This window comes from Passer montanus, unplaced genomic scaffold, assembly GCF_014805655.1.
Source record: "Passer montanus isolate IOZ18808 unplaced genomic scaffold, ASM1480565v1 scaffold16, whole genome shotgun sequence".
NCBI classification, from domain to species: domain Eukaryota; kingdom Metazoa; phylum Chordata; class Aves; order Passeriformes; family Passeridae; genus Passer; species Passer montanus.
The window spans coordinates 1,019,417-1,045,848 of NW_024363160.1; the positions used below are offsets into that span (position 1 = coordinate 1,019,417).

General features: G+C 39.6%; 1 protein-coding gene across 1 annotated transcript in view; it reads right to left on the reverse strand.

Annotated features, from left to right (window-relative positions):
* The window catches only part of STMN2 (stathmin 2), a 39,323-nt gene that overhangs the window by 2,528 nt on the left and 10,363 nt on the right, over nucleotides 1-26,432 (reverse strand). The window contains exons 2-4 of the mRNA XM_039703077.1: nucleotides 11,961-12,056; nucleotides 11,150-11,322; nucleotides 1,212-1,403 (exon numbers count right to left, since the gene is read on the reverse strand). Of these exons, the coding sequence (XP_039559011.1) occupies nucleotides 1,212-1,403; nucleotides 11,150-11,322; nucleotides 11,961-12,056 (461 nt within the window). The remainder of the gene's footprint in view (nucleotides 1-1,211; nucleotides 1,404-11,149; nucleotides 11,323-11,960; nucleotides 12,057-26,432) is intronic.

Genomic DNA, 26,432 nt, shown 5'->3' on the forward strand with positions numbered 1-26,432 from the left:
TAGTTACTTGTAACATTATCCTTTGGATTCTGTTGTTTCTTTCCTACTCTCAAAGACTTTTGTCTCCATCACAGATGTGGAGGTGCTTATGAATATCTCCTTGAAAACCTCTGAGAGCTATTTTCTTTAGCCAATTTACTATTGAAATAGTATATCAGAGTATATTAGAAACTTAATTATTAAGAGAAACAAACGATCACTCATACAGCACTAATTAGTTTTTTCTTAACACTTCTAAATCTTTACTTGCATGTTTCTCTCCCTTGTGTGGAAGGTTTCTTTTGGAGAAGGGCATACTTTATCCTGCATCTAGGGTTTGTGATTCCCTGTTTCCCCTGGCTGTACCAAAGATCTCCATATGAAAATTTATTCTCTTCTTTGCAAGACTTGTGGAAAGACAGACCTTTTTTGCTGTATACGGAAGAATTTTTTTTCCCAGAGTTTTTCTTCTTTCTCCTCTGAGAAACCAGGAATTATAGACATAGGGCAGTTGTTTGATTTGATCAGTGACTTTTCTTCGAAGCTAAAATCTAAACACAAGTGACCTTTCCTTTGTTCACCGAACTTCTTAGAAGCCAGAAATCCAACCTTTCTCTAGAGACAGTCCAGCAAAGGGCCATGAGGATCAAGGAGCATCTCTCAGTCTCTGCTGTGAGAAAAGGCTGAGAGAGCTGGATTGCTCAGTTTGGGGACAGCTCAGGGGAATCTAACAAATATCTCTAAATACCTGAATGAAGGGAACACAGAGCCAGGATCTTTCCAGTGGTGCCCAGTGACATGATCAGGGGCAATGGGAAAAAACTAAAACCCATGAGGTTTCCTCTGAACATCACGGAACACTTTTTCATTGTGAGGTGACTGAGCGCTGGCACAGGTTGCCCAGAGTGGAATTGGAGTCTTCATTCTTGGAGATATCAAAAAGCCACCTGGACATGGCCCTGGGCAACTGGTTCTACATGGCCCCCCTTGAGCCTGGAGCTGGACCAGATGATCTCCAGAGGGACCTTCCAACCTCAACCATCCTGTGATTGTGTGACTGTGGCACTTCAGTCCTTTTCCAAAGTGGGTGGGGGTTTGGACAGGCATCAGTAGCTCTGACTTAAAAATAGCTCAAGTGTAGCAGCTGAGGTAAGGACTATGCACAACACCTCTGCAAAATATGGATTAGCTTTTCCTCTCTAGTCTAAGGTGAGGAGTGATGGTGTGGTTACCTTCTCTTGGAGGCGTTCAATAAGAGCAGCTAAATTAGCTTCACGGTTTTCTTTGATCTGTTCCATTTTCAGTATCAGCTTTTCCTCTGCCATTTTGCTGAAGTTATTGTTCTCCTCCAAAGCTTTTTGAAGCACTTCTCGCTCATGTTCTCTCTTCTCTGCCAGATGTTTCAGCACCTGGGCCTCCTGGGACTGGAAAAAGAGACACAGGCTGAGAAGAAATACTCGTGTGGAGCAAAGCATGTGCGGAAACTCTGTAAAGTTTGCTATCTTTTTTTAGAAAGGTCATTTTGTGAGTGAACCAGGTTAGTCTTACGTTTAGAAGCCCTGGCTAAATGTGGGGCATATGCCTGAGGCAGCAGCAGAGAAATGTCGAAAGCACTTCTGTTAACAAGAAATGCTGCTGTGCTGCTGCCCTGGCTCGCCTGGATTACTGCAGGGGTTGCTCAACCTCGGACAGCTGCAGCATTTTAGCTACAGGCCTTTTATCTTCAGAGATAGCAACCTGGGGTTGAAGAAATGTACAGAGTAAAAAGGGAGATTACTGATGCAGGACAGGTGCAATTTTCACCCAGGTTGGACTCTTCTTCAATGTGCTTGAATAGTTAATAACTGTTTATTGACATGAAGTACAGGCAGAATAAATTCAGGCAATGTTTCTTCTCATTACTCTTACATTCAGATTAATCTCACCAATTAGGAAGAGGAAAAAAGTGTTTATTGCATGGAAAATACAAAAAATTTTTAGTTAAAAGTTTTTATTTTTCAAGGAAGATGAAAACTGTGAGTAGGAATTAAACAGATGCAGTCTATGCTTAGTATTGTGTTCTTCCTTGTAAACTCACTTCTCAGAAGCATCAGCTTTGTTATGTATACTCAATCAAATTTCTAACAGGAAACCACTAATCCTAGGACAGAAGCCAAAAACTTGCAGCATTGAGCCCATTCTCCAGGCAAGTCTATTTGAAAAGAGAGTTATTTGGAAAGGATTAACAACATTGTATGCTTTTGGATAAAATAAATGAGAGGCAGCATGAGAAGAAACAGAAAAACAGAGAATGAAATAGGGCACTGGGAGGCTAAATGTGTATTTCAGTGCTGATCCCAAGGCACCATTGCCAGTGTGATCCATAAAAATGAGTTAGTTTATGGCCTAAATTAAGGGTTTTAACCATTAATTACAATCAGTGGTAATGAAACCTTTTAAATTCTATCATGTGGCTTTAAATGGACTGAAAAAGGCTGCAATTCTTTTATATGAGCAACACTCAACTAGGAGAAAGCAAATATTTTAATGAAAGTAAGATATGCATAAAACCAAATGCACTGACAGGGCAAATAAAGCAGATTCTAGAAAAGGTTGCAAAGGCAAGGCAGAACATCTTGCAGCAAGATGGTGCATAAAACACATCTGGCTTTGAAAGGCTGTAATGGCCTGCTTGAGATAATGGGAGACAGCCACTTCCATCCATCCTTATCAGTGGCTGCAGGCACAGGCTCATTTCTCAAACCTGCAAATCAAATCTCAAATCTCTGGAGCACCTGCAGGCAGGAATGGTCTCTTGGAAACGCTGGTACCTCCCTGACTCTTCCTGGCTCCTCTCTCCCTTGCAGAATATGTAGAACAGAGTAAGAGAGCAAGCATTTTTCATGCCTTTGACTCTGTTGTGCCAGATGAAAGATGTTGCAAGTGGGAACAAAACCCCTCAAGTAGATGAAGCCAAAAGTAGAGGGAATTTCACTGGTGGAATATGGAAGAAGGATGAGCCAAAGACAAGTAGAGGAGGCAAAGAAGGAATTTTGTAGAGCAATTAAAAACTCAGAAAAGCCAAATAAGCTTAATAAAAATATATATTTAAAAAATAATAATATAATAGAAATAGTTCATTTTGAAACAAAATGTTTGATTTCAGATACTTACCATTTAACAGTTCTTAACCATAGGTTATTTTACTACATAAAAAAGTTATTTTAAAAGACCTGATGCAATGTAAACCTGAAATAACTAAATATTTAATCTCTCTTTCCCACTCGTGGACAAACCTGAGTGGCCTAGTTTGCCTAGTGCCTCTAAATTTATTCTGCATTTTCTGTTTAATTCACTACTCAACAGCAATCCCTCATCTACATTTGGAAGTGTTACAATCATTAAATTTTTTTTGCTGATATGAATTTTGTGAACTCTTTGCTTAAATGATAATGGATAATGGATAATCTGGGAACACATTTCTCTTCCTGTTGGGAGTTTGAATATAAAAGGCACCATTAGAATTATTGTAATGTCCTTTCCCATTAAACATTGCAGAAGTGACTTGTTAATTGGAAAGGCTAACAATTCATGGTGCTTAAATATGCATATATGATGTGTTATAAAATAATACATTTTCAGATTTGGAAAACGATTTTCAAGGACATAGCCATGCACTAATAAAAAGTAAGATTTGGACTATGCATATAAGACGCGTTTTTTAAAAGAACATTTGCTTTCAATGGAGGTAGCAAAATGCCTTTGAGATTTTGAGGCACTTGGCTATTTTTCAAGATTTGTTTTTCTTCCATTCAAACCCTTTGCCTTCTGGAAGGACTTTTTATCATAAATACTGGAGAACAGTGAGAAATTAGAGCTTCATATCAAAGTACACACATTTCTGGATGCTGCGCTGGCAGACAGTACATTCAAAAGTAATTTGTCCTATAATTCATGATAATGAAGAAAATCCTTATCCTCTAATTCAGTATTTACTGGATGCAAATTGGGTTGGCTCCAGAAGGAGACTGCTTGAAAGCTGAACAAGGCCTCAGGAACTGACTGTAAACCCCTAATGTGATTTTCCTTTGCAATATGTCTTTCATGGCACATTGTGATGAATTTTGAGACAGGAAAATCACCGGTACCCAGGACTGGTTCAAAATAAAGGAACCCCCTCCCTGCCATGGAACATCCACAGGGTAGAATGTCATTTAGACTGATGTCCCTTCTCTAATGGTGTTGTACCCCAGCTGTCAGTCTGCCTGTTTCCCTGGTGTTCAGACCATTCTGAAATCCCCTTATGACACTTCTGGAAGGCGCCTGCTATGTGTTTGTACTGGATTGTCAAATTATTTTCTGTTTCCAACCCATTTGGCAAAAGAACTTGGCCACCCTGTCTGTTCAAAGTCTACTACACATCCAGAAATGGGTAAATGAATGACCATGGATACCCAGGGGAGCTGGGATTAATAGACTCCCTTTGTTGTTTGTCTTGGCTTTTAAATGGCTGAGTTTGGACTCACACAGTTCCACAGTTATGCAGGATTCCAACCTACATAGGAGGTTTTATTTCAAGTTTATTTTCGACACTGTTTGAAGTGCTGGAAAGGATATTTTCAAATTTTTGATAGCTCTAACACAATTGTATACTGCTTATTGTGTTTCTGATACAGATGTGGTGAGAAAATGAAAAAAAAGGCTGTAAACAAGATGAAAGAAAGAAAACTAATAAGGAGAGAAAAATATGAAATGGTGGAGCAAAAAAGCAATATTCAAGGGGAAATATTCAGAACACTTCTTAAATATAACAAGGCATAACCAATGCAGCTCCAGCTGCAGCATCTAGTGTTACATCATAGAATCAAAGCATCACAGACTGTCTTGGACTGGAATGGACCTTAAAGATGATCCAGTTCTCACCCCCTGCCATAGGCAGGTACACCTTCCACTAGACCAGGTTGTGCAAAGCCCCATCCAACCTGATCTGGGGCACTTCGAGGGATGGGGCATCCACAGCTTCTCTGAGCAACCTGTGTCACTGCCTCACCACCCACACATTAAAGAACTTTCTCCTACCATCTAATCTAAATCACCCCTCTTTTAGTTTAAAACAATTTTTCCTTGTTCTATCACTATCTGTGCTTGGAAAAAATCACTTTCCCTACATTTTACAAGCCCCCTTAAGGTACTGAAAGGCCACAAAATAATGTGGAGAAACAAAAATACTTATTTGTTAATAATTAAATATGGAGGAATAAAAATACTGGAGAATAGTCCTGGTACAGATACCTTTGCTCCAAGAAACATACTGATATGCTAAAAATGCAGGCAAATTCCTGTGATGTTCATGCCATATTTTTAAGGGATCCATGTGCATCTTCAGTTTTCAGAGATGAGTGGTTCAAAAGGAAATCCTCATCTGTTACCTAACTGGCCAGAAATAGATGTAGACTACTAAACACTCACTTCATGAGCAAAATCAGTTAGGGAAACTGGCTTTGGAGATACACTGTTAAACTATTACTCACATGAAGAAAATTCTCCCTATCTGAGTAAGAGGTGTTTTATTTTCTGACATCTATTTTTGTTTGATAGACATATCCAAATATTGAAGTAATTGATGTGGAGATGAAAGTAATCCTTTATTGCTCTTAAGCAAAAAGTGGGTTCAGACAACTGTTCTTAAGCTGGGAATTTCAGCTTGAATGCATTCAACCTCAATCACCAGTACCCTTAGTTACTGGGGTGTCTGAGACACACCACCAGTCATAAGTGCTCCTCTTTCACAACACATTTGTTCACTGACTGTTTTTTTTTACAGTGCAGTTGTTCAGAAGAAGCTGCAGTAATGTTGGTGTTCCTCAATACGTTGTGTACCTACGAGATACGGTTAATGGGGCAGATGGTGGAGACAGAAGGAAAGGCTCCTACTGCACTGTAAATGCCAAGGTGAAGCCTGGGTATGGTGACTTGAAGTACTGATGTTTTCAGGAGAAGGAACTGAGGCTGGGATTTTTCCTTGTAAAAGCATGGGAATGATCTCAAATTAGACTTCTCTCAAGAAATACCCATTTGGCAGGAGAGTCAGAGACATGTGATCTGTAACTATGGGTGTAGCTCTGCTTCTAGTGAAGCTAGATAATGAACAATTTTGCTTAAATTTAGGTGGGGATTTCTTTTTTCAATTTATTTTTGTAAAGTCTGCCAAACAAACTTTGGAATGTGGAGTAAAAAAAAAAAAAAAGCCCATCCTTGTTGTGATTCAAGAAAACTTTCTCTTCCTCTTTTGGCACAAAATTGCTGCTCTCATGGTTGTGACCTGTGGGAGTGAACAAGGCATGGGGGGAGCAAGCAAGAAGTACCACCTGAGCCTCTGCCCTCATGGTCTGCTGCAGTTTGAGGCCTGGCATTATAAAGTTAATGAAGATTAATGTCAAATTGTCTTATGGTTGTTCATTAGTGGCAGAGCCCATGGCAGAAAGGGGAGAGAATGTCTGCCAGCATTGGGATGTATGCTGATGGCTCCATGTGCTCTGAGACAGACTCTGGTGCCTAACACCAAATCCTCTCCTTGTGGTAGCAAACATCTTCCTACAGGCCCATATTCCACAGGCTAATGTGTGCTTTTGGATGAGTGATGTGAAGTTTCTTGGAATTTTTGCTGTCTTTGGTTACTTAGGATTGAACCATTGTGTATAGACACACTACGGTGTAAATCAAAATGTGACAGAAACATTTGTTCCTGGTGCTGGTTACACCTATTAGTGGGACTTTTACATGGAAAAATGCTTAATGCAGTGTTACTTCTGCACAGAAGCACAGCTGAGGGCCAGCAGCAATAGAAAGGGAGATCAACAGGTGGGCAAGACAGGAGACATATGACTTGGGCACTGCCTGTCCTCATTCCCATTCTTGATTTGGTGGGAAAGGGTAACAGAAATGAGACAGAAGAAGAAAGCTCGACTTTTGGTAGGGATGGAGAGCATCCCTTCTCTGCCTGTCACCTGGAGCAGCAGTTCTGTAGGTGCCATGCAATGTCCAGGGAGGAACATTTGTCCCCCAGCTCTACTGCCTTCCCTGCCTTCCCCTGCCAGCCTCCTGTACAGAGCAGTAAACACGGGTGACCAAGGCAGGGATGGGTTAAGAGTGTCAAGAACCCCCTCTGGGCAGGCTCAGAGGGGCTGGCTCAAAGGGGCAGTGAGCTGGATGCTGAAGCCCAGCACTGAGTGTGGTCCTAATGCTGGCAGAGGTGCCCTGGGCTGGCTGCTGCTGTGGGGGCACAGTGAGCCCAGGCTGGACAGCAGGTTTGTCTTGTGGCATTTCATTGCAATGGTGTTAAAAACCCAGGAAGCTGTAAGTCTATACCCAACAGCATGAAAGTAAAAAAAACCCAACAAAACAAAAAAACCAACAAAATTGTATTCCTGCATTCTTTGTTACAGTAAGCTCTAGGGATAAACTTGATTCAGTTTCATCCCAATACAAAGCCATTAAAAGGATTTAATTACATACTATTTGTCTTCTATAATCCAAAGTCTAGAAGAAATGCATATCCTTTTAGTGTTTCTTTTTATGGTACTAAGTAAATGGAACATAGGCAATAAAAATAAATAATTTGACATATGTCCCTTGAAGTCTGTACACCACTAATAGTAACAGCTGAACATTCAAGGCCAATGGGTAAAAATTGATAAATGATGAAAATTCTGTAAGAAAAACTACTGCTGCATACAATGTCACAGTGCTCTAATTTCTTAACTGTAGAGGATGAAAAGATCTTTCTGATTATCCACCAAGACAGGAAAATGTAGCACATATATGCAAAAAAAAAAAAAAAAAAAAAGAGACATGCTGTAAAGAGAATTCTATAAATGGAAAGGACTAATCTGTAAGTAGCCCAAATGGGCTTTGCTGTGTAATGCAAAAAATAAAAAATGCCTCAAGTGAAACTCTCTGAGAGTATGGGGTCATGACTGTCAGGTGTGGTAGAGAAAAAAGGGGAGAAAAGGAAGGGAGTCCTGTAAAAGCTTACAAGGAAATAAACAAGAATGACAAACTGGAAAAAGCCTAAGCAGGAGACTGCTGAAATGCATGTATTGCTCTAGATGGTCTCATGAGCTGGAAAATTTATTAATGAACTCTGCCTAATTAACGGAGCAGAACCTAATTCCTAAGCAGCGTAAAATTAGTTAGCAACTTGTTTTCCAAAAAGGCAATTCTCATCTGTTAGTGATACTTGATTTGAGTTAAAATTGTGCTGGAAGGACAGGATCTAGAATGGCCATGCCTGACAGCTTTGTACAGAGATTGAAAAGTATGATAATAACAGCCATGCTGGCTTTTGGAAAAAGTCTCCCTGGTTTGTCTAGAAGCAGAAAGTGGAAGAAGATGCTGAGGGAAACTTTAGATGAAGTTGGGCACATCTCTCTAGCTTTCATCAGTCAGCAAATTCCACATTTTCTGAGTCACAAGTTCCATTCACATAATTTCCTACAAAGTAGTGCTCTATCAATTTTGCTATGATATTTTTGAACTAAATAACATTTTAATAACCTCTAAACAGTCTGTGATAACAAATATATCTTAAATAAACAATACATGAAAACATGATTCCTTTTTGAAATTTCTGTCTGATGATTTCTTTGAATGTTTTGTCCCATTTGGATTATAAGAAATAGAATATAATTGTTCCTATTCATCTTCTTATTACCATTCATGACTTTGTAGACTTATATTTTATCTTTCATCTGTTGTCTCTTTCCGAGCTGAAAACTGGACTGTTTAATTTATCTTCTTATGGAAGATTTTCTGTTCCTCTAATTGCTTTTTTATCCTTCTCTGCACTATGCTTTTTTTGGGGCAAAAATGAAGTCAATAGTTAAGATGCAAGAACACCAGGGATTTTAACAGTGATGTAAAGAAACATTTTGCTCTGTTCTTTGTTCCTTTCCCAGCAATTTCTGCTGCAATGCTAATGTGGAGGATCTTGTCTATTAAAATAACTCAGTTATATATTAATTCAAAATGAATATAGTATCACAGGGAAGAAATGGCAGGTGTCTATTGCTATCACTGATTACCAATCTATTGCATGATGAATTTTCTCTAGAAAGAAATGAACAGTAATGAAATCAATGGAATGAAATCTCAAACATTCAATTTGTATTTTCCACCAAGTATATGCGTAATATCAGGCCTTTTATTGCTGTCATTTCATTCTGTGTCTGTATCTTTACTGGAGCATTTGTACTCGGCACAGAGGAACTTCACGGACTGAATTTTTGGGGAATATCATAACTTGGATGAGTGAGAGCTCACCCCTCTCAGCAGGTGCTAGTGCAAATGGAAATTCCTTGGATATAGTCATGTCCTCTTACTGAAATGAATGCTCTGGCAGAAATATTTGTTTGAAAGAGGCAATAGTGCTAATGAGCGTGTGCTAGAACCACAGAGTCATTGTTAGCAAGCAGCAGAAATGACAAAAGTAGCAACACTGCAGTTATCATCTAGATGAATTGTTCAAATTAGTGAGGTCCAGAACAGTCAAGTTTCACTGCAAATCCAACTAAGAGCCAGTTTGTAAAGACCTGTCAGTAATCCACATCTACTGACTTCAGCAGACACATTTACAAACCACACCCCAGAGTAATCGTTCTCTTGAGGTTCTTGGCAGTGACCCTGATCTGGTCTGACAGGAGTGAAAGAGAATGGAATTGCTTTTCCTGGATTTGATCCATGTGCTATCTGTGCACAGATGCTGTACCTGAACTTCTGTATACATTTTTGACATCAGGAAAAGTTCTGTGAACAACAGTTTTAGCATGAAATCACATTGTTTAAAAGATAAATAAAAGGCTTAAGAGACATATAAGTTTGTTTCATTTTCTGAAACCCTCTACAAGGAGCTCCATAGGCAGGTAGAAGGGGGTTCTAATGTCTATTTAACTGTGCAAGCTGATTTGCCACAAAGTAACATTGATCTCCTGGGTGAAGGTCACAGAAAGCCCTAAGGTCCTAAAGCTTCTGTGGTTCTCTTTTTGTGTATCAGCAAAAAGAAACATGAATTAACCAGGACAATATATTACCAATTTAATTTTTCTGTGGTCATTGCAGCCAGTCATGGCTTTTTTGAAATGCACAAATATTATCAGTGTTCTATATATGCACAAATGCACAAATTATCAGTGTTCTATATATACACAAATGCTGTGCATATATAGAACACTGATAATTTCCAGACTGGCAATTCAGGCTGGTTATGGTGAGTGTCTCATTTTCATCTTCTGACTTATCTGATCTGGAGTTTGTCTTTTTCTTTTTGTAAAAACTAAAAAGAAAAAGCAACTTGATTTAGCTCTGACTTAGGCAAAAGGAAGACCTCTTTAACACATTAGTCATGATGAAGGGCAAATAAGGAGTTAATGGGTATTTCCAGCTACCTTTGTGCCAGCCTTTGTGCCAACCTTTGTGAAAAAGGTGTAACAACTCTTCCAAATGCTGTGTGACAAACTTAGAAAGAGAGCTTTACCATTATGGGTGGGATCATAAACAGGGGAAGACTTAGTCTGCACAAAACCCAAGAAATCCAATTTCCATCACTACTGAAAGTGCTAGAAATGCCTCTTAGCATCTGTGCCATGCTAGTGTCTTCATTCAAGCGTGTGTGAACGATCCCTAACTCACTGTATTCAGGGTGTTCCTCTATATTGCATAAATAAGACATTTTAGCTGCCTTATGCAGACCCTGTGAATAGTTTCCACGGACACTACAAGGAGTGAAGATCTAGTAGCACAGAGACCATCTGCTTGAATTGCAGATCTAGCTCTTAAACTCAGACATAATAACTGCACTGGTTTTGAGCAACTATTACAGATGCCCTGAATGAACCATTAGTTATGCTCACATTGTAAGCAAGTGCATTTGAGCCCACTTGGCCCCTGTCTGAAGCTATGTCTATTTTGTGATGCATGCTTCCCCAGCATTGAAACCACTGAGGCTTGCTTGCAAGCTGCTGAAAGACAATGAACTCATTCATTTCTATAAACATATTGATGATTTAGTCCATGCAGGCTACCATGAGTCAGTGATGGCAATGGAAAACACACAAGCAAACAGGAAACTCAACTGCTACTCTGTACACCAAATCATGTCTAATTTGTAGCATATTTTTTTTTAAAGGAAAGATACCTTTCTCCTCTCCTCTGCAGCCTCCAGCTTTTTCTGGATCTCCTCAAGAGAGAGTTCTTTCTTCTTTGGAGAAGCTAAAGTTCGTGGTGCTTCTGAGACTGGAGATGGCGGCTTTAGGATCAGTTCAAAGGCCTGGCCTGAGGCACGTTTGTTGATTTGTTTCACTTCCATGTCTGCACAATAAGGTAGGAAATTGTAAGTCCTTCAATACCAGCAGTATTCAGGAGAGAAGCAGCACTGATATCAGAGTAGGATCAGAAGCACAGACAAATGATTTAGCATCTTTGCCTTGGGCATTTTAAATGCAATGGCAGATTATGGGCTGAAAACTGTTCTTAGGAGTACATTCCATTTTATTTGTAATAGCTTAATTATACCTTAATCTCATAAAGATAAAAATTTACAGCAATTTTGGATGCTTGTTGGGGTTTTGTGCCATTTCACACCCCCTGCAAGCAATGCCCAAGCTGGTTAGCAGTTAATTTTTTAAGCATGCTTTCATATTTTCTTCATTTTCTTGGGAATTATGCCAGCTATGAAGAGCTGTAATTCTCAAATGGGGAGTAGGGAAAGAACAGCTCAGTATGAGAGGGCTAATGTTAAAAGTTTAGTCAGCTTCTATTAGGAACAATAACCAGCATCATGGGTACTGCACACTCCATAGAAATTGATAGCCCAAACCAGCAATTAAATTGTTATATCAGCAAAATATTCACTAACTAACACTACGGACTAGTAGGAGAACTGAGTAGTTTTCTAGAACTAGCACATTTTCTAACCTGCAGGATGATTTCCAGTAAACATCACTCACCATCATATTTGTAGATGTTCATGTTGCGAGGTTCCGGGTAAAAACAGGAGCAGATCAGCGAGAGCATGGACAGCTCCTTCATCTTTTCCTTGTAAGCTGAAAGGAGAGATCTCGTTAGCATGCTTCATTTCCCCAGCTCCTCCTCTGGGAATCTTGAGCTGAGTGGCTGGGGACCAGAAAGCCTACTCCACCACCCACCTGGCAGATTTGTCTAGAATATTTACTTTCAACTATTTCTTCTCAACATTGAACCTTTATCAAATCACAAATGAGATCCTCAGAACTGGCTTCTGGTCCTCTACATGACCTCAGCCTTGGGCATAATGCAGGCAGTCCTCTCTGATTTATAGAAAGTGAATCTGGCTACCAGGAAATGCATTTAGCATTGGAAGAGTGCCATGACTCCACTCTCCCCTGGCAGGTGGAGAGACATGAAGCTCTTAAACTTTCTCTGACGTACCCAAATGTAATTGAGAACAGCTATGAAAAGCTGGCCATATATCGCCATAGGCTAAAGACATTATTTTACAAATGAAAATGTCATCCAGAAAATTAAAAATAAAACCAGAAATGAGGATACATTTATTAAACCATTTGCATAATGTCCTTAATATGCTTAACTACCTGAAACAAAGCTTTTCATTCCCCACGTACTGGCCAAAATACCTGGCTTTCATACTTAGGTCTAGTCTATATTAGCTGATGCTATTAATACTCTTGTAATTTACTTTATGGTGCTATCATTGCTGACTTCATAATGCCTGCAGGCCCCAGTCATGAACTGAGGAGGCAATGGTCTAAAAATGGTCATACCAATACGAAATCATTATGCAGTGAGCACTGTGCCCACCCTTCCTAATTGCCTGTAAGTAAGAAAACAGTCTCATACTTTGTCACTTGGAAAGCCAATGGCAAAGCCCAGACTGCAGCTGGCTCTCCTGGGTCCTGGGGCAGTACCCTGCCCACTGCCCACACTCCATAATGCATGGATGTTAAGGCAGGATGCTTCAAAATTCATCATGGCACACACAAATCCCTGCTATAATCAAAATCATATCTACAGAGGCACACACTCATTTGCTGCCAGCATGTGAAAATGTGGCTTAAAATACGTGTGACTCAAAGTATTGTACTTAACAGATTAGACCAAATTAGCCCTTGTTGTTGCTAAAGAAAAATCATATGGTCCTTGGATCTTCAAACTGTGGATACAAATGAAATTCTCAGCCTTTCTCAAGGATGCTCTTGTGGGTTTTGATTTTGCTTTACCTACTCAGAAAGAAATTTGAGATTGATGAGGGCTTGAGAGCCTTTGGGTGCTGATCAGTATGGTGGTATTTGAATAATCCACGGTTCAAGAAAAAATTTCTAGATGCCAGTAAAGGATTAGATAATTTAATTAGGCTTTGCTCAAGGGCCTCTAATCATGTACCTTGAATAACTCACCTAAAGGAGATATAGCTTTTCAGAAACCATTGGTAAAGGACAGGATTTGAGGTTAAGAGTGTACTGAAGACTTTGCTTTCAGTGAACTTAGGCTGTCACAGAAGCTTTGTCTTGACATCATTTTGGTTTTAAACCTAAGTACCAACTTGCAAAGAGTAACTCAAAAATCTTCTGAAGAGAAAAATCATGTCCATCTGATGTATATTGAATTGTGAATAATTATAAACGTAATGAATTGTTCATTTAGACCTCCATCCAACAGGTGTGGTTTTCCAGACTTTTCTCTGAGGAGGACTTGCCTAGCCAGCTGCCCGCACCACTGGAATTGCATTCCTCCCAGCAGCAAGGTTGTGGAGTGGCTGCACACCAAACCCTGGCAGGCTGCTAAACACAGAGAAAATGGACACTGGGCTGTGTGTTAAAGACGTGGCCACTGATGATACAAACATAATCTTGTACAAAATCTGCTGAATCACTGCTAAAATGTATATCTTGAAATATCTTTGTAGAAAAAGGCATGCAAAGCAGCATCCTAGGAATCTTGCCTTTTGGGGCCTTTGTGCCTTTGTTAATATTTTTTATCTTTGCTTGACATTGAATATGTTTTGCTTCCTAAAAGCATTTTAAATTATTAGAGAAAGGTGGTTTATTTTTCCCAGCTTGCCATCTGCAAAACACAGCAGGAGAAAGATAAGAACATGCCCAGCTCTCTTTCCTTCAGTGCAACAGCTGCACTGAAAGCATGCTGGCAAAATCATTGCCTTAGTTCATTCTGGCCGCTGGCAGAATTAAGATGACTTTCCATCCTTCACAGGAGTTACTTTTTGTTTTTTTGTGGTATTGATTTAGTCTGCACTTGCCCTAGAGACTCCTTCAGCCATAGCTGGAGCTCGGCTTGAATACTCAAAGAGGTTCTGGAGGCTTCTGCAGGCCTGGGAACCAAACAACCTTCCATGGTGGTAAACACTGGTTTTCCTGTTGTAGATTAAGGGCTGAGGGTGTCAAAGGACCTGAAGAGGCACACACCTCCTCTGGTGTCCAGCATCAGCATTGTGATGACCTGTCCCTCTTGATCAGGCTCAGCTCTGAGAAGGAGCCCTGCTTTGTTCAGCTCTCCTTTCCTTAAAACACAATATAAAAGCTGAAAGCAGCAATGTTAGCCCAGTTGGTTGTCTGATTAAAGTGGCTGGCCCATGTCACACAGGTTAGACAGGGAGGTAACTGTACCTTCCCAAATCCCAAGGGTCAGTGTTTTAGCAATGGAAGCCTGTTATCTCAAGAAGGTTTTCTGTTAAGAAAGCAGCACACACAGACCACACAACCAAGGGCAGAACATTTGTGCAATCAGCACAGGACCTCTTGTGTAACTTGAAAGGGGAACAAAAATTACCTGCCTCATAGCAGAGCTTTTCAAAACCCTTGAAGACCAGCAGTGATTGCAACAAAGTTTATTTTCCAAATGTGTTTCTACTGGCTTTCTAACTATATTCCTTCTTGTGCAGTCATGTAGGCTACATATCATTCCATTAACTGTGCAAGTTAAATGAAGGAGAGTAAATGATGGTAATCGTAACACTACAAAAGCTTTGATAGGGAAATTGCTAGGCAAGAACAATGTTGACAAAAGATGGCAACAGAATCTTTTTAGTTATGTGCAGCAAGATCTAAATATTTATATGCATTAAGAACACTGATTTTTGCAAAGACCAGAAGAAAATTCAGTATTAGCATTTCTTGCAGTTTTGTTGTGAATATACTAGGTTTCACAGGTCTTAAATTCTGAAACAGTGTGATTATTCTAGAACCTCATCTACGTTTTAAGAAAAAACTCCTCATATTCAGAGTTGCAGAGAAAACCTTAGAAATACTATCAAATGCCCCTAAATGTTTGAGAGTTTCAGACGAGAATAAACTCAGATGGCTATGAAAATCAAAAATGCATCGTTTTTTTTCTTTTTTCTGAAAAAGTCCAAAATGTACCTTAATATTATTGTTTCAAGACAACCTCACTCTTTTCTCAAACTCTGAAATTATTTTCAATATCTGTATTTAGAAACTGTGACACTACTCCCTCTGTTGGGTGAATATCCGTCCTCTTCCTTTTTGGGCTTTACTTGCTCCTCTGGCTAAGATCTTCAGGGCCCTTTTAAGGGCTCCAGTCCTAGAACTGCATGAGCAAGAAGGGAAGGACAGCAGGACTGGACCTCCAGAGGGAAACAATTCTGAGGATTTCATGCCCATGTTGTATAATTTTGGAGATCTTTTCTTGAGACTGGTCTAGTCCCAGGGTCTGAACAACCATTAGAGCCCGGGGCACAGTAGATATACTGCTAATACACGCCTTCCAGTTTCAATACCTATCAGCTGAACTTGCTTATGCTGCAAGACTGCTCTGATGTGTGGTCAGCTGGGGTGTTTTGATGATCCTCTTTGAAAATCCTCCACTGATCTCAAATAACATGTTTATTCAGATGTATCCTGTATTCTTCTGCTAATGACAGAAAAGTGCTGCATCCATTGCCAGTCCTGCAGCACACTTGCCCGATGAATGAAGCTGCTACGGAGGAGTGCTGTGACTGCCATTAGAAGTCAGCAACCACTTATTTACATTTACTGCTGGGACAAATAGGAAGGTTAAGGAAAGCACTGTTAAACCCTTACTGTCTGTCCTCATCTGTTATCCAATAGCTATAAGGAATTTTTTACAGTTTACACTGTAAAATGAAAATCTGTCCTGACTGATAGGCCATGGGCAATTTGGGTCACATTTTGTTCCTTGGCAAAGCACAGCGCAGACAGATTGCTGTGTCACAGCAGAGACCACTATTCATATGCAAGACTATTTTTAGCACATGAAGGGAGAGAGAAAAGTGTTAATGTTACTTATAATTAACGTCTGATATAGACAAATGTGTTGATTATTTTTGCCTTACTGAATCTGGTCCGCATATACGAAATGTATTTTATACACATATTAATATGTATAAATATTAATCACATACATTAATATGTATAGATCACGTACATTAATTTGTAATGTTACTGTAGTTTGACATTTCAAACTAGTTCTTGAAGTTCTGCACACCTGGAAGGAAAAGGAAACTGGCACACATCACATACATTAATTTGTAATGTTACTGTATTTTGACATTTCAAGTACCACTTGCCAACTAGTTCTTGAAGTTCTGCACACCTGGAAGGAAAAGGAAACTGGCACATTGCCCATGGTCAGAGTGTGAACCCATAACACAGCTCAGCCCTGTGCTCCCTTGCCAGGAACCTATGTGACAGTTGCCCTTCTGAGACTGAACTGAAATTCTGCTTAGTTTTCTCCTCTGGCAGGCACCGAAGCATTAAGATGTAAGATTAAGCATGACATGCAGATAGAGAAGACCTATCACACCCATCCTTCATATGGATTTCTGATGGATGTTATTGACAATGTGGTTTGTTACAAATGTTATTTTGGTAATGCTCCCTCTGGGGTGCTAGAGCTTTTGGTTTGTCAAGGCAATGCTTTAAGTCATATAATTTTTGAACACCAACAGCCACAATCTGTTGACCAGTATTTTACAATTTTATTTTTACTAATCCATTTAAGTAATGTGCTGCATCCTTTTCTGCCAAACAAGATGACATTATACAACCCCAGCTGTGTTGTTTCCCATAGCTGGTGGGGTATTTGAAGAAAGTTACACGATCAGTGCTGCTAAAGTGGTGGCTAGTACTGGGACAAGCACATGGGACTAGGAGAATTAAAATTCAAGATGGGGCACGAATAGTACAGATTCTAGGTATCATTTAGTTTTTAGCATATCTGACATCTATTAGCCTGGGATTCACTTTAATTAATGCTGGCCATTATTTAAGAGAGCTACTTTACAGAAATCATGAATGCTTACTTTTCAGTGAAGGGGGAGATTAGCACTACCGGAGAATGATGGCCCCATTCAGATGTCTTAGGTTAAATGAATTAAGTTGTCTTAAGACCAGCAAATCTATCTTCACTGTCAGGAAGCCTAAGGATGCTTACAGGCTTATGGAGGCACCAGTGATGGAGAGAATGAAAGCAAAAGCCCCTTCAGGAAATATATCTTATCCACTCCTTATGCTCAGCCATGAGTGACATCTCATTTTGGTGGTTCTCATAGGTGGGGCTCATTTTGTTACTCTCTGAATGGAAAAAAACTGCCCATGAGAGTATTAGGTTGAGTCCATCTCACAACCTTATGCATATGTGTGCTTTTGCAGTTTATTTTTATTTTTTCCAACAAAAATAAAGTTGCTTTTGAGCTTTAATGTCCTACAGTGCTCACCTGCTTCACTGCAGGGAAAGGTGGCACAGGACTCCCACTCACCTGGGGCCATTCTTTGGGGACCAAGTCTTTAAAATTCCACTCTTTATAAACTGCAATGCAGGTTAAGATGGAGATGAGAATGGAGTTTTGGTTATGTCCCCCATCCCTGATTTTTTTTTGATATTTCTATATCTAGGCAATAGAATAAGCAGGTACTATGAAAAAGTAACAAGAAACAGAAAACAAGGAAAAAAAATAGCTAACCAGTGAGTTTCCTCTGTCAACTGTGACTTTAGAATTTCCCACAATATGCCCAGAAAATGAGAAAGGAAGAACTTTGGACAGCTCTAATATGCCTTTGGAGTATTAAGGGAGTTTGGAAAACTAGTTTTAGGCATTGATTTCTGTAACCCTCATTAATGTTACTGGGTTTTGGCAGAAATATCATCCATTTTATTCTCTTCAACATGAGATCCTTTTAAAAAAAGTCTTTAAAATGGTTTGGGAGGGAACCAAGCATTAGTGTCATCCATAAAATCACAGAGTGGCTTTGAAATCAGTGATCACTGTAGCATCAGTTCTTAAAAATACACAAAAAAACCCAAGTGCAAGCAACTGATCTGACCTTCAGCTTCTTACTCAGACTGTGTCAGATTGTACCAATGAGCCCTGTCCTCAAGTGCAAGGCCTGGCATACCATTTCCACAGCATAATTTAGGTTACAGCACAGTATCTGGCTGGAAAACCCATCCCGTGGAATACACAAGAAGCTGTTTGCTTATGGAAAGACTGTCCAGTAATGGTTTTCTTGATTCTTTAGTGCAGGGATACAAATGCATGCAAGCATGCAGATTGGAGAGTGGCACAAGTCTCCTTAAAAATTGCTCCTAATTTTACAACCTAATCTATCCTTGATCATGACTATGGCTTTTTGGACTACTTCAGGTACCATGTTTTTGGTTTTCACTTACTGTGCATAGTGAGAGTCAAATGTCTTTGCTCACTTTATGATGTCAGAATGTTAAGATGTGAAGTTACTATTTTGTATTATTTCAATGTGTGTAATTTTCACTGCTGAAACAATGAGAAAGCCCATTTACTGAACCCTAACTATTACAGTCATCTGAGACATGAGTTAATGGGAGTTCTTTGTTGAGCTAATACAAACCCATTTCCAAAATGAGATTTTGATGTAAGGGGTTTTTTGAATTTGAAAAAACCAACAACTTTGTCATGATTACTCAAAACAAACACTGATGCAGATGCTTTGTTGTAGTCACATTGTGCTTTCTAGTCACTGAAATGAAAACACAGACATTTCCCTCTAGTGTGAAAGGAACACAGCAGACATGTGCCTGTTCAGAGCCTGTCGGTGCACTGGGGACCTCACAGCCTCACCACACTGTGTGCTGGCAGACACATGGGAAGACAAGCCAAGAAAGCCGTGGGCTGACTCCTTCTTCTTCAGCTCTGCAGAAACTGGTCCATGGCAGTGGCAGAGCCAGATGGTGCACTCTCCTCTGAGCCACCCCTTTGCAGAGCCCATGAATCACGTTGACACAAAGAAGCCCTTGGCCGCTCAGTTCCAGAAGTCCTCTGGGACTGAGGGGAAGGCCAAGGAGCCAGTACTGATACAGAGGGCTGTGGCTCTCTTGAAATATGTTTGAACTTAAGAGAACAACCAAGGTGAAAACAAAAAATTCCAGAGATTTTTTTTTTCCACAAGGGGAAAACACAGCCTTTTTTAAGATCTGCTTTGCCTTTACAAGGCATCCCTTCACATATTTCCCTCCGTACTTCTACATCCCATCTGTCTTCGCCCAGTTTTCTTCCCATAGAGCTTTCTGTGTAGGAAAGGATGTAAGTTACTAAAACACACTTTGAAAACAATGGGGTGGATGAAGAGTGAAGAATGAACTTAAAGCCTACAGTAGTCCTAAAGCAGCTTTATTTCCTGCTGGTTAACTGACCATGACTGTTTAATTTTTGTGCAGTCAGAAGTTCAAACACTGTTATTCAGATGATTTGGCAGGATACTGATGTTTAAGATGCTTATCTTACACCTACCTTCATAAGAGGCCACCAGAGACACAGATAATTTCTGATTATCACATAAGTGTGAAAGTCACGCGAACATCAAAATTTAAAAATTATTAAGGCAGCCTCAGCCAGGAGCCATTCTGCTATCCACTGTCTCCTGTATTCATTGGAAACAAAACAGGCTGTGGAAATTCAGCTATGGGATGATTTGAACCAAAGTACTTTTCCTGAATGTGGACTGGATGGAAAAAGTGAATAGGCTTTCAGCAAACACCAGGAGGAAAGCAGCAAGACCAGGAGGAAGTAACCTTCCTTATTTGGCTCACATTAACTCCTCAAGAACTGTTGTTCATTCCAGGTTTTGTTACATACCTGCACCTGGGGCACACAGTTTCTTTTGACTGGCATTGTAGCGAGTTTGACTCTGTCATGCCTTACAGAAAAATCTGTTTTACTTTTAGCTGAGGACTCCTGCTAGAGTAATAGTAAGGATTCTCCATGGGTTCTGGGTTTGATTCTGTCACTAATTTTCTTCTTAAGAAAAATCTCTCTCTCCTGATCCATCACTTAGAGTCTAATATGAATGATTTAAGAAACAAAACCTTGAGCTCTGGAGTTTTTGAATGGGTGGCTTTGCCTACCATGATTTAGTGCTCATGGTGTGTAATGTATCTCCTTTGTGTTGTATGCCTGAAGGGTTGTGACACACACTTTCACCAGGACACAGACATTAATCTCTTTTACACTTCTGAGACAGGTTACACATAAAATGGCTTAAAAAGCCACATATTTCACTCCAAAGTTTCCATTAGCATGGCTTTGAAGATCCCTCCTGGTAGGCATCTGTGAACCGTGATGTCCATCTACACACAGGCTAAAAAGCAGTGTTTTCAGGAGTCCTGATGTCTGAAGGCCAGGGAAGCAGAAGGATTTTCAAAGACTCTTCTCAACATAACCACCCCAGCCTTGCTGCATGCAGGTTATTTTGTCTCAGCATTCCTTGGATGGGGGCTACCAGCTGTACTTGCCTTCCATAACATCAGCATAGTGGAGATTGCTCCAGGACTCCCCTGCAATAGGACAACCTCAGACTGCTGATTCCTCCCTCAGAAGTGGACATGTAGTGTTCAGGAGCTCCCTGAGCCCAGCTGTTTCCTGTGGCGCTTGGCTTGGTTCTGGGGCCATGCTGATGGCTGAAGCACCAGGGAAGGATGTGCAAAGGAGATGGAACTTCTTCAGAGTCTTTCTAAGTGTGGGGTGGGGAGAAGTGAGTTACAGACTGGAAGCTGCCAGGCCTGCAAGCAGCCCAGTTTCCCTCAGCAGCATGCAAGCATAGCCACCACAGCAGCACCATGTCTGCAGCTTGGTGCTGAACTGAGCCCTGGTGGGAAGTGAAATTTCATGTCCTTGTGTTGAGCACTCCAATCTCCTCTGGTGTCTCAACGGAGAACCCAGCAGAATGCCCAGGATGAGGCTATCAGAGATGGCTGCTGCCTCCCAGTATGTGCTTAAGGTCATCTCATCACTGCTTTGTGGGAGTATGCGGGGGCCCAGCTGAGATCTGAGGCACTTTCAGTAAAAATGTGTCACATGCAAACACCCTGTGCCAAAGAGCTTATGGTGTGAGAAGGAGAGGCAAGGGATGCTGGGGGATAAAATGTCACAGACATGAAAAAAGAAATGCCTTGGGTCACAGACCTATTCTGTAGGAAAGCTTCTTGGGGAACAGAGCTCTCCTGAATTCTGTATAATTGACACCTCTTTGCAAGTGCTGCAGGCAATACAGGTGCTGTCTAGTGAAACAGCCTCTTGAGAGAGGATGCTAATCAAGTATGATGAAATAGAATGGCAATGGTTTAGTCACACAGCCTACTATGATCAAACAGCATCTTCCCAAGGCATGAATCACACTATGGGTTCTGTTCCAGCACAGTAAGACTGGGTTACTAGAGCAGGGTGTGAGAGAGCTGGCTGCCAGTATTACTTTTATTTATCTGAATCTCACTGTCATCCATGTATGTATTTAGAACAGAGGCATTTATTTAGTTTTCCCTGGTGATGTCTTCAGAGGCTTCCAGTGACTTAAATTTGCATCACCCTTATCCCTTTATGTTGGCTCAACAAACACTTCCTGGTTGTGCATCACCTGGCCATGCACCACCCACTGACACTTGACACTGAGTGTCATTTTACTCCAAGCTGCCTGTTTTTTATCAGGCTTGGAGACTAATGGCATAACCTTGCATATTGCCAATCTTCGCGATGGAAATCGGAGTTCTGCTACTGTTTCTTTTTATCTGGACACAGATCCTTCCTGGACTTGCACCTCGTATTCCATGATGAAATCCCTTCTCTCACCTCTGTGCTGAGATTACAGTCAAATTGTTCATACTGAGCTTCTCCAGAAAGCTTGTTTTAGCAGAACTACCCACATGTTTTGAAAGCAAGCCATTGATACAGCATCAAGGAAAGGAATGGCCCAAAATGGTTCAAGAAAAGCAAGCAAGTAAGAAAGAATGGGTAAAGAATGCAACTTTTACTGTTTTCATCATTCAGCTGTTGTGGAGTACCTCAATAAAGGGACCAGAGATAGATTAGTACATTGACAGTTTCCATTATCAGACAGGCTGCTTTTTGCCATTTATCTGGCTCAGATATGCACATGGTTTTAACAGAACTGTAGCTCTGATACAAAATATGACTTTTTTATAACTCATATGTTTTTTTTAACACATCATTAACCTGTGCCATTCCAAAGTGCAGATACCTTTAGTGTCTTCCAGTATTTTCAAAATTTTGCTTTGAACTGTTGAAGACCAAAATATTATTTAGGTGTGTCTTGAGGCTCAGAACAATAAGCCAAATAAATTGCAAGGTGCCTTTTTCTTATTTTTTTCTCCAGACAAAAAGAAAAAAAAAGAAGCAGGGCAATCAGCTAAGTAGAAATTTTTGTCTGTATGATATGATATAAATGCAATTACGATTTCTTTTAGGCTTGGACTCTCAATCTTTGTATTCTGGTAATTAAATGCGTTCCTTGCTTGTTGAGTCATTGCACTGAGTGCAAAACCTATCACTGGTATTTTCACACCACAAATATCAGAAGAATCCAATTAAGAGAAAATATATTGCTGTGGATAGTATCTTTCAAAACGAATAATTCCATATAGGCTAGAAATCACATTTTACAGGGTATGAAAACCAAACCTATAGAATAATTAATTAGTTAGTTTATATATATGTCTATACACAAAAAGTATATATGTGTGTATATGTAGGTATAGATGTATGTATATAAAGCTTTATTTGTGTAAGTTTATTGGTTGATTTTGAGCAATTCCCATGTATTTAATGTACTTAACTCAAAGCCAAATATGTGTAACTGCATCTTTATGCTACACAATCATTCTTACTGGCTGCCATGGCTACCGACTAAATGTCAAAATGCAAAAGACAATGAAAGGAGGCAGTCTGGAAAATCTAATTTACTTCTGGGTTTTGAATGGAATTTTAATTTTGTGGGACATTTTAAAATAAGAATGTCTCATCAGTTTGAATAAAGACATTTTCTTTATAGAATTTGCTTTCTGCACACAATTGCAAATGACATATGTAAGTGGATTACTTACAAAGGAAGAATCCCAATCCTTGCAATTATACAATGGGACACACATTATAATTGTGTTAATTAACAGTAGTATTTTAAATTTGAATGCCAGAACAAAATAAGCTCCTAGTAAATAACTTCTGAGTTTCCATACAAAAGTGTTTGATATTAGATTTTGACTGTTGACATAACTCATATTTGTGGAAGATTTTGCTTTAAACCCAAGGAGGTGTAACAATGGAAACTGTGTTATTCTTATGTTTTATGTTGTAGGGCTTAATTCCCCTTTTTCATAACAAAGACTATTGGAATATAAATGTTTTTATACAATTTTAAATCTACTCAGATCTACTCAGTGGGGTATATGTGGGTGTAAGGGGATGTATTTAATTATGAGATATTACAAAGAACGAAATTTCTGGGTTTGGAGTAATGTAATCCCTAATTTAAAACAGTCTCCCTATGTAGGAAGCCCATCAAATGCATGTGCATCTTTGGAGAAATGCTTCGATTCAAAAAATAATGTCTTCAGGTTTTGAAGGAAAAATAATGCATTCAGGTTTTAAAAGCACTGCACAGAGTAAGCAAAAATGCCAGCAACTCCTTCACCAATCATGTTCATACAAAGCAGATTCTGTAAAATTCATCTTTTCACTGGTGTTTTCTGCTAACAAGTGGGCAGCAGAATGACTAGGAGAAGTATCTTTTGGCAGGTCACCAAATCTAGAAACTGGGGCTAGTGTGGAAATCTATTTTTACAACATTGAAAGGGATGGGATAATTTTCTGTTAGTCTTCTCCACAGTCCAAAAAAAGTACAAATGCCCAAGTGAGGTTTCAGATGATGGGTTCCTAAACTCATAACTGTCAATGCTGAAGGATGAAGTGTAAGAACCAAAATAGGAATGGATACTGGGGAAATGACTTTTTAAAATAATAAGTTTGCAGAAATAAATTCAGCATGTGTAGGTTGGCTCCAAAAGTCTCACAAGGGAGAGGTTTTTTATTTTTTTTTTCTATTTCTTCAATCTTTCTTTTAAATGTCCAGGTTTGGAAGACAGAGAGAAGAAGCAGAGGTGTGCATGAATCAGCAGGAGGGGTTTGTTGGGTTCACCTTTGATTGAAGGTGTTTGGTGCTGTGGAGCTGCACCTGAGGTTCCACATCCAGTCTTGGATCCCCCAATTGAAGAGTGACATGGAGGAACACCTGAAAGTCCAGTGGAGGGCTGTCAGGAAGGTGGGGGATAACTGGGCAAAGAGGTGGCTTAAGGTAGTGAGCACACTGTATGAGGTGCTCAAATTCATGAAATGACAGAAACAAACCCTTCTATATGACACACATCTGTCACTCTGTGGCTTTCAGAGTTTTCTGTGTCACCTTTACCTAAACAATCTATGCAGTTATTACTACTAATTACCAGATTTATGTTTCTGCTATTGTATCCTGCCATGACTTTATGCATACATGCAAACATTTGATTGCTTCCATAATGAAAATAATGATACCTCTCAACAGTATATAAACTCTATCATGGTTGGGCATAGATTATAAATATTATTGAGTATGCTAACCAGACGATGTATAAAACTAACAAGAAAATAAAGAAAGATAAAGAATGATGCCTCTTCTTGGAAATGACACTGTTGGCAAAGAAATTAGTGTATTATTCAGAATTGATTAAATTGGCTGAGAAGGAACATTTGCTGGTGGGATATTTTTATTACAATTGATGCTACAATAAAACTAGAACAAGAGCTACTGCTTGCAGGGAAGTGACCTGTGTTTTAAGTAGCTTTGCTCTGATTTGCATAATAGAAGCACTTTGATTTTTGAAGATGTAAAATTAATGCATAAATGTCTATGCTATCATTTATATAGACTTTTGGGAATGTGAATGCTCCCAATTATTTCACAATCTTTCATGACTCACCTCTCTTTTTCATCTTTCTCTTCTCCTTCCCTCTTTTTTACTGTTTTTCAATTTAGAGGTATTTTTCTCATCCCAAAATATTACTGAAAATTTCAAGAGTACATTTGCTCTGTCAGTGTCTCTCTCTCTGCAGCTATCTGTTTCTGTCTGTGCCTCTCTATTTTTTTCTGCAATACCAGCCTTCACTGAGAAGAAAATCTTGATGAATTTAGAGACACTGCTCTGCTATTAAATTAACCACATGAGGAGCTGATCCCCGCAGAGATGCTCCACTGATTGTTGGTGCAAGGGTGTTTGTCTCATTTAGAATAAAATAAAATGATCCTGCAATAGCGAGGTTTTCAGGGCACTGTGCACCAGCATCAACAATCTGCCATTAATGGCAAATCAGAACTTCTTTGCTGTTCAGCCTGTCCTTTAGAACAGACTTATCAAACTTCTAGAACTAGATTGTCCATCGAATTGTAAATATGTTCTAAAAGTAGCAGGAGTTAGATATCCCGAAATGTCAATTTGTAACAGCCTATTCTGTGTTTTTCATTATACAATCAAGTTCTTTTTCCAGTATAAAAAGAAGTTTCTTTTTCTGAATAATAAAATTCTCTTGTTTTTTTAGTGTAGTTGGCTCTTACATGATTTAAAAAAATTATAAAGGAGATGTTTCCTCCTAAATTGATGCTTTGAGAGTTTTAAAGGGGGAAAAACAGGTTCATCAACGTAAATCAACATGAATCTACTTCACCCACAGACTTCCATTGGTTTAGTATCTAATTCTGTCAAGGTTGATGTTCCTGGCCTTTGCAGATCTTATCTACTTAAACGTGCCACACTGTCAGCCATCGCTATTTCCCACCTTGTGCCGCTCTGTTTCTCCCACTGCGTCAGAAAATATGTCCTTCCACTGAAAACAACATTGTTAAACTACAATTTGGTCTACAGTTTTCTTGGCTGGAAGGCTGGTTCTTCCTGAATTTTGGAGAAGGTTTTAGCTAAAACCATTTCACTATTTCTGTGATGATGACTAGGGAAAATACATGCATGTGGGTAAGCCAAGCAAGTGGTTATTGCACTTGTTTGAAAGGTTCTAGTGCTTTGTGCCAGGGAATCATTCTTCATTTGAAAAATTTGTCCAGGCCATGGGATAAGTCAAT